The 15,661-nt window shown below is 38.5% G+C and overlaps 1 protein-coding gene across 3 annotated transcripts in view; it reads left to right on the top strand.

Moving 5' to 3' along the window:
- The window catches only part of cadm2b (cell adhesion molecule 2b), a 130,781-nt gene extending 115,793 nt beyond the window's left edge, over window positions 1-14,988 (top strand). For 2 of the 3 annotated variants that reach the window (XM_051399464.1, XM_051399466.1), the window contains 6 exons: window positions 4,173-4,331; window positions 4,631-4,721; window positions 4,919-5,097; window positions 10,967-10,993; window positions 12,864-12,986; window positions 13,101-14,988. In XM_051399464.1, coding sequence (XP_051255424.1) covers window positions 4,173-4,331; window positions 4,631-4,721; window positions 4,919-5,097; window positions 10,967-10,993; window positions 12,864-12,986; window positions 13,101-13,219 — 698 coding nt within the window. In that variant the 3' untranslated portion in view covers window positions 13,220-14,988. The remainder of the gene's footprint in view (window positions 1-4,172; window positions 4,332-4,630; window positions 4,722-4,918; window positions 5,098-10,966; window positions 10,994-12,863; window positions 12,987-13,100) is intronic. The other variant, XM_051399465.1, reaches the window with a different exon arrangement.
- The last annotated feature ends 673 nt before the right edge of the window (window positions 14,989-15,661 follow it).

Genomic DNA, 15,661 nt, shown 5'->3' with positions numbered 1-15,661 from the left:
ACCCAGATACTTTTGCAACCTCTTCCCAAGGGCCACTATCGCTGTGGCAGGTGCGCACAATGCAACAACACCATGAAAACCAATCACTTCTCCCATCCCCACACAGGTAGAACATTTTCCATCAACAGCGTTATCACCTGTGCATCCATACACCTGATTTACATGATACGCTGTCCCTGTGGGCTTGCATATGTATGGAAGACCATCAGAACACTTAAACAGAGAATCAATGAGCATAAAAGCAACATACGCAGAAACAATCAGGATTATCCCATAGCAGTGCACAATGTAGCCTCATTACGTTTCTGTGGTATTGAACAGGTCACCCTACCACCTAGGGGTGGAGATCATGAGAAACTACTCAAACAGCACAAGGCTTACTGGATTCACACTCTTCAAACACTGGTGCCAAAGGGACTGGATGATGAATTACTTCTTAGCAGTTTCCTGTGATCTCTTATATTTAACTATTAATATGTATTTCTTTCTGAATACATTTTTTTCGATATATTTTTTTTCACTTGGGCTCTGTGCTAGAGACAGGATACAGATAGATGTGTACATACACTATCAAGTAAATGTAGGAATGTCAATGTATCCATTAATGCTGCATGAGTTTTTCTGAGGCCCATATGTTCATTGTGTTTTTTTCTTATGGTTATTTTTGATGCATCATAAATGTATTGTTGGGGTTGCATATATATTTTTAGTGGGTTCATCCATGAATGTTACCTGCTCAATATGTGCATACTTGCAGCCTATGTGATCTATTTCTTGGTGTAATGAATGTTTATCCGTTGGAGAGAAATGTGATTAACATACTGATTTTTACTTGATATATATATAATTTACCGATCAGCCATAACATTATGACCACTGACAGGTGAAGTGAATAACACTGATTATCTGGTTATCATGGCACCTGTCAGTGGGTGAGATATATTAGGCAGTAAGTGAACATTTTGTGAACTAGCAACAGGATCATGGGTGGCCAAGGCTTATTGATGCACCTGGGGAGTGAAGGCTGGCCCCATCTAACAGACAAGCTACTGTAGCTGAAATTGCTGAAAAAGTTCCTGCTGGTTCTGATAGAAAGGTGTGAGAACACACAGTGCATCACAGTTTGTTGCATATGGGACTTCATAACCACCACCAGGGTGCCCAGGTGATATATTGCTAATAAATGTCTGTATTGTCTGTATTTATATATATACAAACAAATAAAATAAAAAACAAACAAATGTGCTAAACAAACGTATGTGAATGTATTTAGGCCTTTTAAATTGCTCCATTCAATTCATTCAACTACAGACATTACATTCCTATTCTCAGCACTGATCTTGTGCGTCTATAATAATAGCAATACAGTGACCCAGTATCATATTCTTTATGTAAAGAGGGACCTGAGCTTAGTGCTTGCTGCTGATCTCTGCTCTGGTATTATCATTTGGCAATTTTACATTTTTAGCCATTTTAAATAATATTAACAGATCTAAAATGACAACAACAAGTTTTATTTGTTTGAAAGTGTTCCCTGGCCACACTACTAAGACCAGTTGTGTGAATCCAACCACATATTTACCAGTACAGCAGTCGTTAGCTCATCCCATATGCCTCTTCACACTACCAAACACCAAAATAATAAATGTGCAAGATTGTTCATTAAGGATAAATGAGTTCCAGTGTAACTGATAAATTCTTTCTCAAAACATTTTAATAATTATTGCTCAGCACGTGGTAGGTTGCAAACTGTGCTGAGCAGAAGGTTCTGGCATTAAAAGAAGCACAGTTTGAAATAGTTGCACATGTAGAAAAAGAATGTGCTATTAGAGAATACCTCTGATGCCTTCATGAAATAAACAAAGGCTCAAATTGTTATGCAGTTATTTTTTCAAGGTTGAGGACAACTTGACCCAGTGAACATAAAACAATAATAATTTGAAGGGAAGCCAAAATTTTAACTTTTCCCAACTGTACCTGTCCAACCCTACTATTACTCTTATTAAACTATAATTGGAGTACTCCTTTGAAAAAATCGAATCCTCCTCCTCCTGAGGTTCCGCCTTGTTAAAACAGACGCAGAGGTGCTGATTACAGGAGTGCCCCCAGTTGCCTGAATGTAGATTTGCTTGCCTCTCGGGGTTCTGGTTCAAAGCAGGTGAACCTGGGCACATTCACATTCTTATGAAAGCTGCCTCTGCGTGCTCTCTGGCGATGCTAGCAGCCGCCTTGAAACAGACTGACAACTACTCTGATGCTGGAGGCGACTTGATGAATGAGAGGAAAAGCTGGAGAGATTTGTGTTTGAAACCACAGAGGTACTTACTATCCCCCTCTGTACTTCAGGGCAAAATGCAAGGCCGTTGACTCTCAAATGCAAGGCCTCTGAATTTCCTGTTTGCTTATATGATATCTGATGTTTAAAATTAGGTCTCAAACATTATTTCATTGGTGATGCATTAATCAATATGAGTGTGATGTCCTGGAGGCTGGTGAGATTTGTTTTGTGTGTTTCTTCTTCCTCCTCTTGTTGTTATCTTTCTTTGCTATTATTACTTTTAATTTTGATGTTTGATATAAAAGACACCAATAATTAATATAAATCAGATCCAGAAGGTAGTAGAAGTACATACTTTCAAATCCAAAACTGAAAAATACAATTTCACATAACTTACATAATCAAACTGCCATGTCTACAACAAAATTCATAAATAATAATTCAGTTAATAATTGATAATTAGGTTCATGTAAGTGTAACTTACAGTAAAAGAGAAATTGAATAAATGACTAAATAATTAGTTTATCTTAGTTTTTGAGACAAAGTTATTAAAAACACCACAATTAGGATTATTTGTACAACAGGATATTTTGTCAAGCCTTTTCATGAAAAATGGTCACTTTAAATTTCATTAATTCAATTTAAGGACATACAGAAGAAAATGTATTATTGAATCTGCCAACCTCAATAACAACAGGAAAAATACAGGTACAGTAGTAACAATAGCAGTTGTAGCAGTAGTATTAGTTGTAGTGATTCCACTGCAAAGTCCAATAAAAAATTAATCCCCTTGCACATGACAGAATCAAAGGTAATCAGTGCAGCGGAACAAATGGGACAGATCAGCCCAAAATGATGAAGATATGAGTAATCTGGGGTTTCATTGCAAGGGGCTATGTAATAGACCAAAGGATGAACAAGTGTGTGTGTGTGTGTGTGTGTGTGTGTGTGTGTGTGTGTATGTGATTGTATTTGTGAGTTAAGGAGTGGAGTGAGTACATACGTATTTATTGATTTACCTGGGTTTGCTGTGGATGGCAGAAAGTCCAGGATGAGGAAAAGGTGGAGGGGGAGGATGTAGTATGGGGAAGGATCTAAGGAGCTGAGGAGGGTTGCAGCTCCAGTGAAAAGTCCTTCTGAGATTGTCGTCAAGAGGTTGTCCTTGTACAGATGTTTTCACAGAAAAGCACAGTAACGTGTACCATGTGTCATGGGTGAGTCCTCACCGCAGCAGGGGCCTGAGGCCTTTGCTGCATGTCATCCCCTCTCTTGTCTGCTTTTCCTATCTCTCTCAACTGACCTGTAAATAAAGGGAAATGCCCAAAAAATATAGTAAGTAAATCTCTAAATGAAGACGACATCAAAGGGCAGGGAAAATACAAACACAAATCAAGATCGTAGCTGTGTAAAGGTTCAATGTTTGTGTATGAAACTAAATCAAAGGAGAGGAAAGAAAGCAAAGGTGTGACTACAACTATGGAAATCCAGTCCGAACTGCCGGGGGAGTGTGTGCCTGTTTGTGTTGACTGGGATGTTTGAAAGATGGTCCTGGAGGAGCAAACACACCCAACCAACCGAGTCAACGTTCATACTGCTCTCCCCTCACTATTCACTCTACTTTGACTTGACTTTCAAAGGCCAAGGATTCTCTCCCTCAAAGGAGATGCAGAGAAAAACAACAACAACAACAACAACAACAACGCTGCAGCTGTCTATGTCAGAAACATCGTGGAATAACATTTCATGTTTCTCACGTTTTAGTTAACGTACAAGCTCATTTCTTTTTTTCTCTGCTTCTCTGCTTTTTAAATTTTTTTTTTGTTGCATGAAGATTCTTGCACAAGATCCAGAACCATCATATCAGTAATTCACAAGTACATTTCACTCTCTACAGGCACTACGAAGGTGAATGCCACAGGAAAATCATTCACAGTGAGGAGTAGCCTCCAGTTCCAGGTGGACAGACGGGACGATGGCGTCGCCTACACCTGCAGCGTGGAGCATGTGTCTCTGTCCAACCCCTACATGACAACTGAGGTCCTGGAGGTCCACTGTGAGTGCAGTTATACACACCATGCAAAGCTGGATTAGGTGTAAGATTAGCATTGAGAAGAAATACAAGGATTGAGATTACATTTATGTCTGCAGGTTTAGCTTTGCATTTGCTCAGGATTAGTGTAGGATTAGTTTGCAGGTAAGGGATTAGTACCAAAGCAGAACAGGGATATGGGCTAAAGCTAAGAGCTGCCCAATGGGTAAAGAACTAACTACTGTTGTACTTTGTCAGTGTTAGAGGTAAAGCCTCTACCACACATTACTGTCACAGTGTTGGAATTTGTCTCTTCTTCACAGATGCTCCCCATCTGGAGATCACGCATTCACTGATTATTCCACAGGAAGGGCAATACCTCAAATTGGAGTGTGTTTCCAAAGGCAACCCAATGTAAGTTGGCATTTATTTACAACTTCAATTTGATGGTAATTACTACAAAAAATAGGAATAGGAAATTGGACTTTGGAATTTGATTCTTCTTCATTACAAAAATAGTATTTTCAAGAATACTTGATTATTTCTTTACATTTAGGAAATTATAAGCAGAAAGATAAAAAATAAAATATCGTCTGTGTTTTCTTTCCCAGACCTGAGCCAGTGCTGTGGTCTAAAGATGGAGGAGAGCTGCCAGACATCGAGCGTATGATTGTGGAGGGCAGGGAACTAACCATCACCACACTAAACAAAACAGACAACGGCACATACCGCTGCGAGGCCAGCAACCACCTGGGGACCAGCAGTGCTGAATATATACTGTTTGTATATGGTGGGTACAGTAATGGCTAGTCTTGTTATGGATGATCAATTTTGCTGTTGCTTCATATTTAAGGCTTTGCAGCACACTGTAACTTGAAGATGGTTGGTGTTCATTACAAAGGGGTTTTGGGGGTTTGACAGTCTGGCAATTTAAAGTCAAAAAGCAGAATAACAAAGCGACAATAGCTTCCTTAAATCTGAGAGATTTTTCAATAGAAGATCAAATTAAGCTTGGAGTTATCTTTTCTGTCAGGTAATTATAATGAAGTAGCAGATTGTGGACAGAAACATTTGACTTGAATCAATATCAGCTGATACAGACTCCACCCTCCAACCTCTGCCGGAGTCTCGTCAGATAGATTTGGTAGCTGTTTAACAATAACAAGACAACAGCTACCATGATCCCAGACACCTCACGACGTCACCAAACTATGTCTTCTGTTATTGTTTTGTTGTGAGAGACCCCTTAGTGGCAGAAAATTATATAGTGTCCATTTAGGTCTGCATACATTTTTATCAGTTCTAAATTATGATTGTGTGATCATGCAGTTTAATTGCAGTTTTATTTGACACAGTCCGATGCATGACCTCACAACAACATTGCAACTTTAATTAATGCAGAATTCATATTAACTGTGATGAATTACACATCTCATGATCAGCTTATTGAGTTTTGATATACTGCAGAGAAATTAATGAAAAACATATTTCAACCTTAGTAGGACAAAGTTCTTTACAATTTTCTTGCTTACGCACTGATGGAAGCGGTCCGTTGGGGTCACACCAATTGGGGTTCAGTGTCATTCTCAATAACACTTTAGCATGTAGATCAAACCACCAATGTTGTGAATAATGGATGACCTGCTTTTGGTTTGCAAAATTGTTATCTGTGGTGTGAAGTATATGTGATTTGTAATAAATGGGATAAAACTGGTAAAACCTTATGGTTCTTTAATATTAACCTGATATATGATTACATTGCATTGTCTGCCAGGTGGTAATGCAGGATTTGAAAAATGTTAAGTTTGGTGGTTCAAATATATAAAATTAAGAATAATTAAATTTCAAAGTCATCTGTAGTCCTGCAGGTCACCAGTTTGCAGATGATTTCCTCAAGAATTAATTTCCAGATCTTGCCTTGGCATTGTGCAGGATAACCCAGTTTACCTTACTGTACATATTGCTGCACAGGTCTAGCTTTTGGACTCTTCCTATAAGGAAGAAAGTGTTAAGGATGCAGAATTTAGCTTCCGAGTACCGCCTGGAGGAGAGATAAGTTAATCCCGAGACAGTGGAGCGGCTGAGAGAATAAAGACAGCATGGTGCAGGAAACGGATCATTAAGGCCTCTGCAGCACATGTTTATAACGTTTATCAAATACAGCCAAGTGAAAATACAAAAACAAGGACAGAATATTAAAATTCAACATGGATTTATTTGTTTCCATTATTTCCAATTAAACAGTCCCACACGAGAGTGCAGTTTGTTTGGGAGCAACTTATCACAGCTCAGACGCTGGACTTATTCAAGCTCACAAGCAGTTAGTGGATGCACAGCAGCTTCTTTGTTCGATTTTAAAGGCAGAGGCTTTTGGGGAGAGAAAGCCCTTCATTGGGAAAAAACGAAGGAAAAGGAGGATGTCACATTCATCCTTTCAGCTCTCGTTATCTCAGTCTCTTCTTTCAGCATGCTCACTGAACAGGAGTAGGCAGCAATCTCTGGATAGTTCATATCATGCTGTCATATCTGGAAGCCATATGCCGGACCAAAGTTTCAGTCCTGACATGTCACAGTCAGGAAGATTTTTTTTTCATTATTATTTCAAATTAAAGAAGAAAAATTCAAATTTGTTTAATTAACCTGGGTCACTAGAGTTAAACATGCATGTGCCAGAGGGAGCTGTGTCTTACTTTTTGTCATTTTAACAGAGGAAATAGCAAAGTTTATAATACTCAGAAGCCCTCTCACACTAAATACAAAGGCCCTGGTTACTAGGGAAGGATGAAAAATTGAGTCTAGCAGGTAAAAGATGTGCAAGACGGGCTCATTTCCACTGATGATGACAGTCATTCTTCAGAGCTACACCGTGTCTGGCTGAATACTTACCGGGTCTCTTCGGATCATCTCAGCCTCTAAGCCTAATTTGCTAATGACAGGAGAGCTGAGAAGCAATAAATGTCATCGCTCCGCCGCAATTTATCACCGTCTGCAATTATGCTCCTTAATACACTGTATTAAATAAAGCAAAGAAACAGCGTATACGATAATTACTCTGAGTGAGATGTTAGAGAGATGGTAACAGATAGTAGTTCGGTTAACTACAGTTGAGAAATGACTGCATCTGTTTGTGAAGCTGCAGCCCTGCTTCCACCTTCTTACCCTCACATTTCACTCGTTCATTGTACATTTTCATCTCAACAAGCATGACACTTGATGAGTTTTACATTCTGTATGTGTGGCTTATTTACCAACCAATCATCAATTTCTTGAAAATGTAACAAATGTAAGAAATATGAGTCCTTCATGTATGACTCATCCTTTTCCCAAAGATATTGTGGAACGAATTTACTGTCACAGCTTGATCCACTATTTTATCATTGGTGCATTTTTTTCATTAGACCATAAGACCAAAATTAACCCAATTTGCACCGGCCATGTGCAGTATTGATTTGTGCCGTTTGATTTCCTTGTAAGTTTTCTCATGTTGAGCCTGTTCCCTGTGGTGAGGTTTGTTTTTGCTCCCCGTTGTTCCTGTTTTCATTTAGCAGACGTCATCACCTTAGTGCCTCCATCTTCAGCTCTCCTGCCTCCCTCTCTAGTCTCTATTCTTACAATCTGCTAATGCCAACATTCCCACATCAGACATAGGCAGTCACAGCTGCGTTCACAGGTACGCTTGCAACTCCTCCATGGCCCCGCCTCAACGCTCCATGCACTCACAAACATGACACTGAACACACAGTTGATGATTGATGAGCTTACAACCAGGCTTTGAGCTAGAAAATAGGATTGTTTTACTGGATGAATTCAATACTCTAGTTTTGTCTTTTCCTTTCTGCTTTATTTTATATACATAGCACTGTAACCTTACCAGCATTTTTATTACCATTTCTGATTAGTTTTATTATTGGTAGCTGATAATATGACATTTTAGTAGGAGTAAGTTACCACCAGGTACTTACTCTGTACTGAGCGTTTAAACCTTTGTTCTCTGACTGAATGATTTCTACCATTAGGCTACAACCGAACAATAAGAACACATTTGAATAATGTTGATCAAAATCACATGCTCCATGTCGTTACTTTAGTTAATCTCTTCTAATGGAATTACTGTTGTTGTGTTTGTGGATGACTTTACCATATTGAGCCACAAGAGCGCTCTGCAGGGAGAATTGTATATAGTTCACACTGTTGAAATAATAAAACACAAAGGTAGATATGGGATGTGCTTCATTTTGATACTCAACCCTGTGGAGCTGGAGCGCCCTGATAGCTCACCTGGTAGAGCTGGCTAAGGCCTGAGTCCTCTCTGCAGCAGCCATGGGTTTGACTGTGGCCCTTTGCTGCGTGTCATTCCCTGGTCTCCCCCCACTTTTGAGCTCTCTCTATCAATTAAAGGTAATAAAAGCCCAAAACAACATATAAAAAAAATACCCTGTGGAGTTTTCCTATACACAAACAACGCTCTGTGTTTCTCACCAAAAAGCTTTATGTGTATCCTTGAAGTCTAGTAAACGTGTTGAACGCATTCTTTCCTCATAAAATTTTGCTTTTTGTTTTAATATTTTAAATTGTGTATTGTTTACATCCAATAGTAGCTCGCAGTCTTACTGACTGCCTTTGCGAGCACAACTGTGAGTCTGTAAGGACTTTTGGCCATATTTTTATACTTCTAACTATCCTTCATCATTGACTGCCCGATATTTATTGTTGAATACTCAGGTGCAGTTGAACGACATGTTATCTGATACCTGAATGTTTTGAAATATTTGTTTGCTATTAATATTAAAGGGTCAGTCCACACAACAGAGAACATATTTTCTCATTTACCTCTAGTTTGGAAGGCATGCAGATAGTTTCATTTTATTTGCCCAGGTTTTTACACTTACACCCTAAAACAATGGTGGTAGAAGGAATTTAATTTCTGATGGTGACGTTATGAAGTCATTATCTGGGTATTTTGAAGTGAGGTTGTACGACGTACTCATCCATAGTCATTGCATTACCTAAAGCAGGTGGCAGTCAGCACACCCCCAGTTTGGAGAAGCAGACAGGGATCCTGGCAGGGAAGCAGAGTAATGCACTGCTGTGGACAGGGGCTGCAGAAAAACACATGTTAGCCAAATAAAAAAGGCCTAAAAAGGCCCACCTCATTGTTTAAGTGTACGCTATATCCATTTAAGTGTTCCCAGCTGTGCCGCTGTAACTCTGACCCAAACAGCTGATCTGCAACATAATACAGTGCACAGCGTAGTTGGGCTTATGCATAGTAATTCAGAAGTACTAGGGATAAATGATTAAACTGATTTAGATTTTTTTTTTTAGGTGAGCCTTTTTTATGTGTCTAAAATACATTTGAATGCGGTCTGTTGTAGGTAACACAATGACTATGGATAACTAGCTCACAACTCCACGTCAAAATACTGGAACTATTCCTTTAAGTAAGAAATAATGCCTGATGAGCTGTCCATTGTTCAGAATAAATGGACACTGGGAAGGCCATACTTCCAGTCCATTCAAAATAAGACCATTAATTTACATTTTCATGCAATTTGTAATTAAAATCTAAAGTTTTTCATAGACCATTTGTTTCCTTGGAAACACCTGAGAGTTTGAGTAAAACATGGAACAATCACTATTATCCCTTATGCAATGGAAACATTGTTCACTACTCCAGTAAATAGGACTAACCTTAGATATGACTTGACAACGGGAGATATTTCTAGTCTGCTCACCTCATAGAGCCCAGCTCAGCTTAGCTATGAGCCAGAAAGCTAACGTTATGTCAGCATGATTCAAAGTCAGTAATGTTTTGTTCAGTTAAAAAACAATACAATTTGACAGTATGTTTAACAACAAGACTAGCTAGCAATCCACCCATGACATTGTCTAAAATCAATTTCACCAACAAATGATGCACTGTCCACCACAGCCTGAACGAACATAGCGGGTAAAATAGCCTAAGTAATGTGAAGTGTAGGGGGTAGTGTACTTCTTGCAAGTTGTGTGTTACAGTGGTCATCTTGTGATGTTAAAAGGATGAGGCACTAAAGGACTACACTCAGTGTTGTAAATATTTCAGTACATTCATTTAGAACAGTGAACAGAAAGTTTCACTGGAACTACTTAGTTGTTGTCCTATACCAGGAATTAATAGAAACCCTGCAGCCAATCAGAATCAATTATTCACCCAAATCATGATATAAAAAAATGATCAGCACATCATTTTTCACATGGATTATAAGACAGATATATTTGAACATGGGCAAATACCAAAACTATCCGCATGGCTACATGCCACTAGAGGTAAGTGATGAAATATGTTTATTTGTAGAACTGAAACATTATGGATGTACATTGCCAGTTACACCCCAGAAATCTCAGAATGTGCGCTTTTGTTCTTCATCTTGTCCTTGTCGATATATCGTGTGCTGCTCTCCCAGTGACCGTTTCTAGTAACTCCAGTTAATCATGCATTTGGCTCTGACAGCAAGCTTTGCTTTCCGTCACTTTTGCACGCTATGAAAGTTAAAACTCAGAAAAACAGACCATGCTAATTTCTCATGTTTCCTTTGAACTTTGTGGTCACCTTTTTTTATCACGGTGTTGTTCCCCTCGTCTTCCCTTACTGCTGTCACTGTCTGCAACCATGGCAACAGCCAAAGACTTTCCAGGGCCTACAACAGGTAAATATCCCACTAGATGATCATTGCAAGCCAGATTTACAGTGTGTGATGCTGGATCTGGATCTGGGTCAGGACACATCATGACCTTCACACAGCATGAGCCAAACCATCACCATGCATGGATGCTCATTCTGCTGACGCCAGCTGCTTTCTCTCCAGCCATGTCACAGGCTGCATAAGTTATCACACAATATGTTTCTGGTTTGGTTTGTCTTTGCACAATGGAATAGACGGCTCTATCTGAGTGGAGCTGGGCTGGAGATTGTATCTGTGCCGGTGTGTAAATATTTGATTTCAGATCATGTGGTTACAGCAGAAATGGAAGGGGAAGTCCAAAATTATTTGTGGAAACTCTATCTTTCACATTTCTGATCACATAGTTATTGAAAAATATTTCTGTTTACAATAGTTTTCTAGGTTCTACATTCGTGATTTAATCTACAGTATGTGCATAACATGTGGTTGCAACAGTATAGTTGGATATGGTATTTATTTGAGAGATATATCTATATTTACAATGTTTAAAATACTTGAGGTTGTGTCTGTGCGAGACAGAATGGAAAAAGGATTGTTGGCAAATTAAGGCAGTGATATCCCTGTGTGCCATGAAATATGTGTAGTTTTGTGCCATCTTAGTGTTTCAAGAAAGTTGTTCTAATTTATGCAATCATCTTTTTTTAATGTTGCATCTCTGTAGGATTGACATAAGAATAATCAGTGTATTTACATGTCAGTTAAAGCTCTGAAATCTGGTTGGACACGTATAAATACGTAATGGTCATTTACTCACAGTTTAAGGTGAAAGCACAAGTAGTAAGTTTTGTTGAGATGACAAGTTAAGCTGAAGTGCGGCAGAAGCAGTCTCATTCCTGTGAGCAGTGTGCACCAGCCGAGTGTGATGTGAAAATTGCTTATGCCTCTTGTTGACAGTGGAATCACTTGTACAGATCATTATATCCATCGACATGCAACCGAAATTGAGATAATTCAACTGTTGTGACAAAACAGTTGTTGCGTCCAGAGCGCCTGCTTGTGAGTACCTGATAAAAAAATTGTGGTGGTTCTATTCTGCATGGAGTTAAATGAACTGCATGTTTCACAACTTCATCTTTTGTTATTTTTAATGTTCCACACTTTGGGTTGCTGAAAATGATGGTTGCATTCTGTTAAACAGAGGAGTATAACGAGGTTTGTAGGAACATCCCCGCCGTCATTTCCCAGGGTCACTTTGCAAAACTGAGCAGAAGCCATAGCCATTCATCAGCCTGAGATAATGAGAGCACACAAGGTGCACAATAAAGACATAGCCACTTACAGTTTAGTACAGGACAGACACAAAAGCATGTTCCTGCTTGGGAAACCTTCAACTCACTCTCTGCCCGGAGGACACCTCATGTTAAATAACACTTATTTAAAAAACCTGATCCTCAGCAGCAGAATCTGGCAGCGAGCAAGGGGAAAACACAAAAGATAGCATGGGTAGAGGCTTGGGCAAAAAAAGAACTAAAACATCATTCAGAGCTAGACTTTCTTTTAGCATGTTGCTGTTACTAATGCCACATTTTTGAATTGTGCAGAGATTTGTGGTATTTCCTACGATTACTTCTTTCATACCTCAATTCAAGCACTTCAAAGCACCGATGTCAGGTTGCTCTAAATATGACGAAGCTCAGTTGGGACTGCTGTGCTTTGTGTGTTAAAGCTACATCTGGATTTTTTCAGGATAATTGCAGGAGTAAAATATTTTCATTGCTGTTAAATAAATGTCTACAGCTGCATTAGACAGCAGTGAAACATCTTGGTGCAGGTGTTAACATTATCTCTCTACTTTCTCTCCATTCCTTCCATCTCTGTCTCTGTCTTGTTTCAGATCCTAATGCTTTAGGACAACATGGACCCGATCACGCGTTAATCGGTGGTGTCGTTGCAGTCGTGGTCTTCATCACCTTGTGTCTGATAATAGTTCTTGGACGATATCTGGCCAGACATAAAGGTAAAAGAGGTCACTTAAGCTACCTTGAATGACAATTTTCTTGCTTGGAGTGAAAGTATATGTCTAGTGCTTTTCAGCAGGTGGATAACTTGCTGCGGCTCTATATGTCTACAGGGACATATCTAACACATGAGGCCAAAGGAGCAGAGGACGCCCCTGACGCAGACACAGCCATCATCAATGCTGAGGGAAACCATGTGCATGCAGAGGAAAAAAAAGAGTACTTCATTTAGACTTCTGTTACTCTTTTCCTTCGTTTCATGACAACGTTTGACAGCAGACATGCAAATTTAAGCTGCCTCAGCGTTACTACATGGTCTGTTTTGCTTTACGTTAATTCTTTTGTCTTCTCCACAGAGCTCATGCTTGGATATGCTTCTTTTCAAAGCATTTGCTGACAATATAGCCTTCTCCTTTTGTAATCAATATAAACCATGCACAATTGGATTATTTCCATTTCAGTTTTATGGTGCCTAAATGCTGTACATTCTTCTGCATTTATTTCATTGCTTGCATTAACTTTTTTCTCTCTACTCTTACTTCACCTGTTATACAACTTTTTGCAGATTTTTTAAAAATTTAGAAGCAACAAGAAATGTGCTTCAAGAGCCGAAAATGTTAAATACATTGATTTATCAAACATTAACATCAGAGGAATCTTTTTAAGGATTGAACAGTGGTTTTGGATGTTGCCTGGAGTTTACCCGACCACGGCCATACTGCTTACATAAAAAAAATTGTAAAACAAACCAGACCACTTTGACAAAACAAAAACATCTAAAACAAAGCACAATCTCTTTGATTGTCTCAAGATGAAATCAACTCCCTTTTAGCACTGTTTCTGCATTGATTTACATTCAGTTTTTTCTCATGCTGTTGATTTGTACCAACAGAGAACAAGTTAGAAAATTAAAGCACAAAGTCTGAGGACTAACATGGAGGGAAAACACATCAACTGTTTCATGTCTCAGGATTCAATATGAGTCTAAATGGAGAGATGGTGTCAGACACGTGATGAAGATTTCAGTACTTCACTTGCAGATATCATCACGGATGAGGAACTTTAATTTTGGTTGGCAATTTGATGTTAGATCCAAACTGAGTGATTGGAACCTTGTTGGGGTTCATTATTTATGTTGAATTTTATTGAACAACTATGCTCAATGTGTGGATATTGCTGTAACATACTTTGCTAACGTGAATATTGGTGAACAATATTGTTGAATCTTGGGATCCCTGAAACATTACAATTTGTATATTAGCATATACAGTATTTAAAGTATTCCACAAGTCTTAATTTTGTCCCATCTAACAAGAGGTTGTTTTGCCAGATGGCATGTAAATAATGTGTAAGTATTCAATTTTAGTAAAAGATAAAACACTGGTTATAGCTTTTAATTTCAGGTTTTATCAGTTCCCGTCACTTTGATGAGATTGTTTTCGCAGTTATGGAGATTTTTTTCAAACAGGGATTCTAATGAATTGCTTAAAATGTAAAAAAAAAATTCTGGTCAAAATATATGTATTTATTATTATAATTGATTGACATTTATTATATAATACTATATTGATTGATATTATTGCTGTTACTAAAGTAGTTGTCTGACATTAACTTTTCCATTTTTTAATTCTGTAACTTATCATAAAAAAACAATACAAGGATCACCGTTATGGCCTTTGAGTTTGCTGCAAACAGTTCTAATGACATGTTGAGGCATTGGTGAATCAGACATCCCCTCACTGTATATAGTCACTGTATCAAAGACATTGAACCACATTGCCAATGCTCATACATGCTATTTTGTTAGTTCAATATGATGCTATAAATAACTCATTTTGTACAAAGGTTTAATCGCTGTAATTAATTTGCTTTTTATGGGGGATGTGTGAGGTTTGCTTTTTTCTCAGTATTGAATATTCATTTTTCAACTATGCCACTGTAAAAAAAAAAGAAAAAAGAGAGACAAAGTGCAGATTAAAATATGAACAACTTGAAAACTGTCATTTTGTTCTGACTAGGTTTGTACTTTTCAAATGCACTCAAGAGTAATGCTTTGTGTTCATGAATTACAGCGCTATTACCCATAGTCACAATATCAGTCTGCATATCTACAGTTCTATAAAAGGGAGCATATTGATGGACAGCACCATGACCAACGCTGCACTGTAATTGTTATTCCATGCGATTGTTGAGTATTACTCAGCCTTTAGTATTAATAATATATGCAAAGTGTTGAAGGATTAAAAAACCATGAAGCTCCTCAGGAAGATGGCCCGAGGCTCTCAGCTCCGCTCATGATTTGTGCATTAATACAGGGTGACAAAAGGAAGACTTGAGTCTCCCCGAATTCCTCCGCGTCTCACTGGAGCTGTGTTCGATATGCTTGAAGGGGCTTCATGAAACTACCCACAGATGTCAACGCAGCAGGCTGCTGTTGCCCTTGTTTTAACAAACGTGAGAGAGGAACCACTTCGTGATTTGACATTATGGTCAAGGATGTTAGGATGCAGCAGATTACTTTAATTGGAAGTGAAACGATAACACTGCAGATGAAACTTTTTTTGATCCCTGTGGAGAAATTAGACCACTGAAAAAATAGTAATAGCATCAGGAAAAAATAGAATAGAAAAAAGAGAGAAGTCATAAAATAGAGTGTAAACAATTGTATAGTTAA

Source organism: Dicentrarchus labrax, unplaced genomic scaffold, assembly GCF_905237075.1.
Source record: "Dicentrarchus labrax unplaced genomic scaffold, dlabrax2021, whole genome shotgun sequence".
Classification (NCBI taxonomy): Eukaryota; Metazoa; Chordata; class Actinopteri; family Moronidae; genus Dicentrarchus; species Dicentrarchus labrax.
This window is presented reverse-complemented; position numbering and strand designations above follow the sequence as displayed.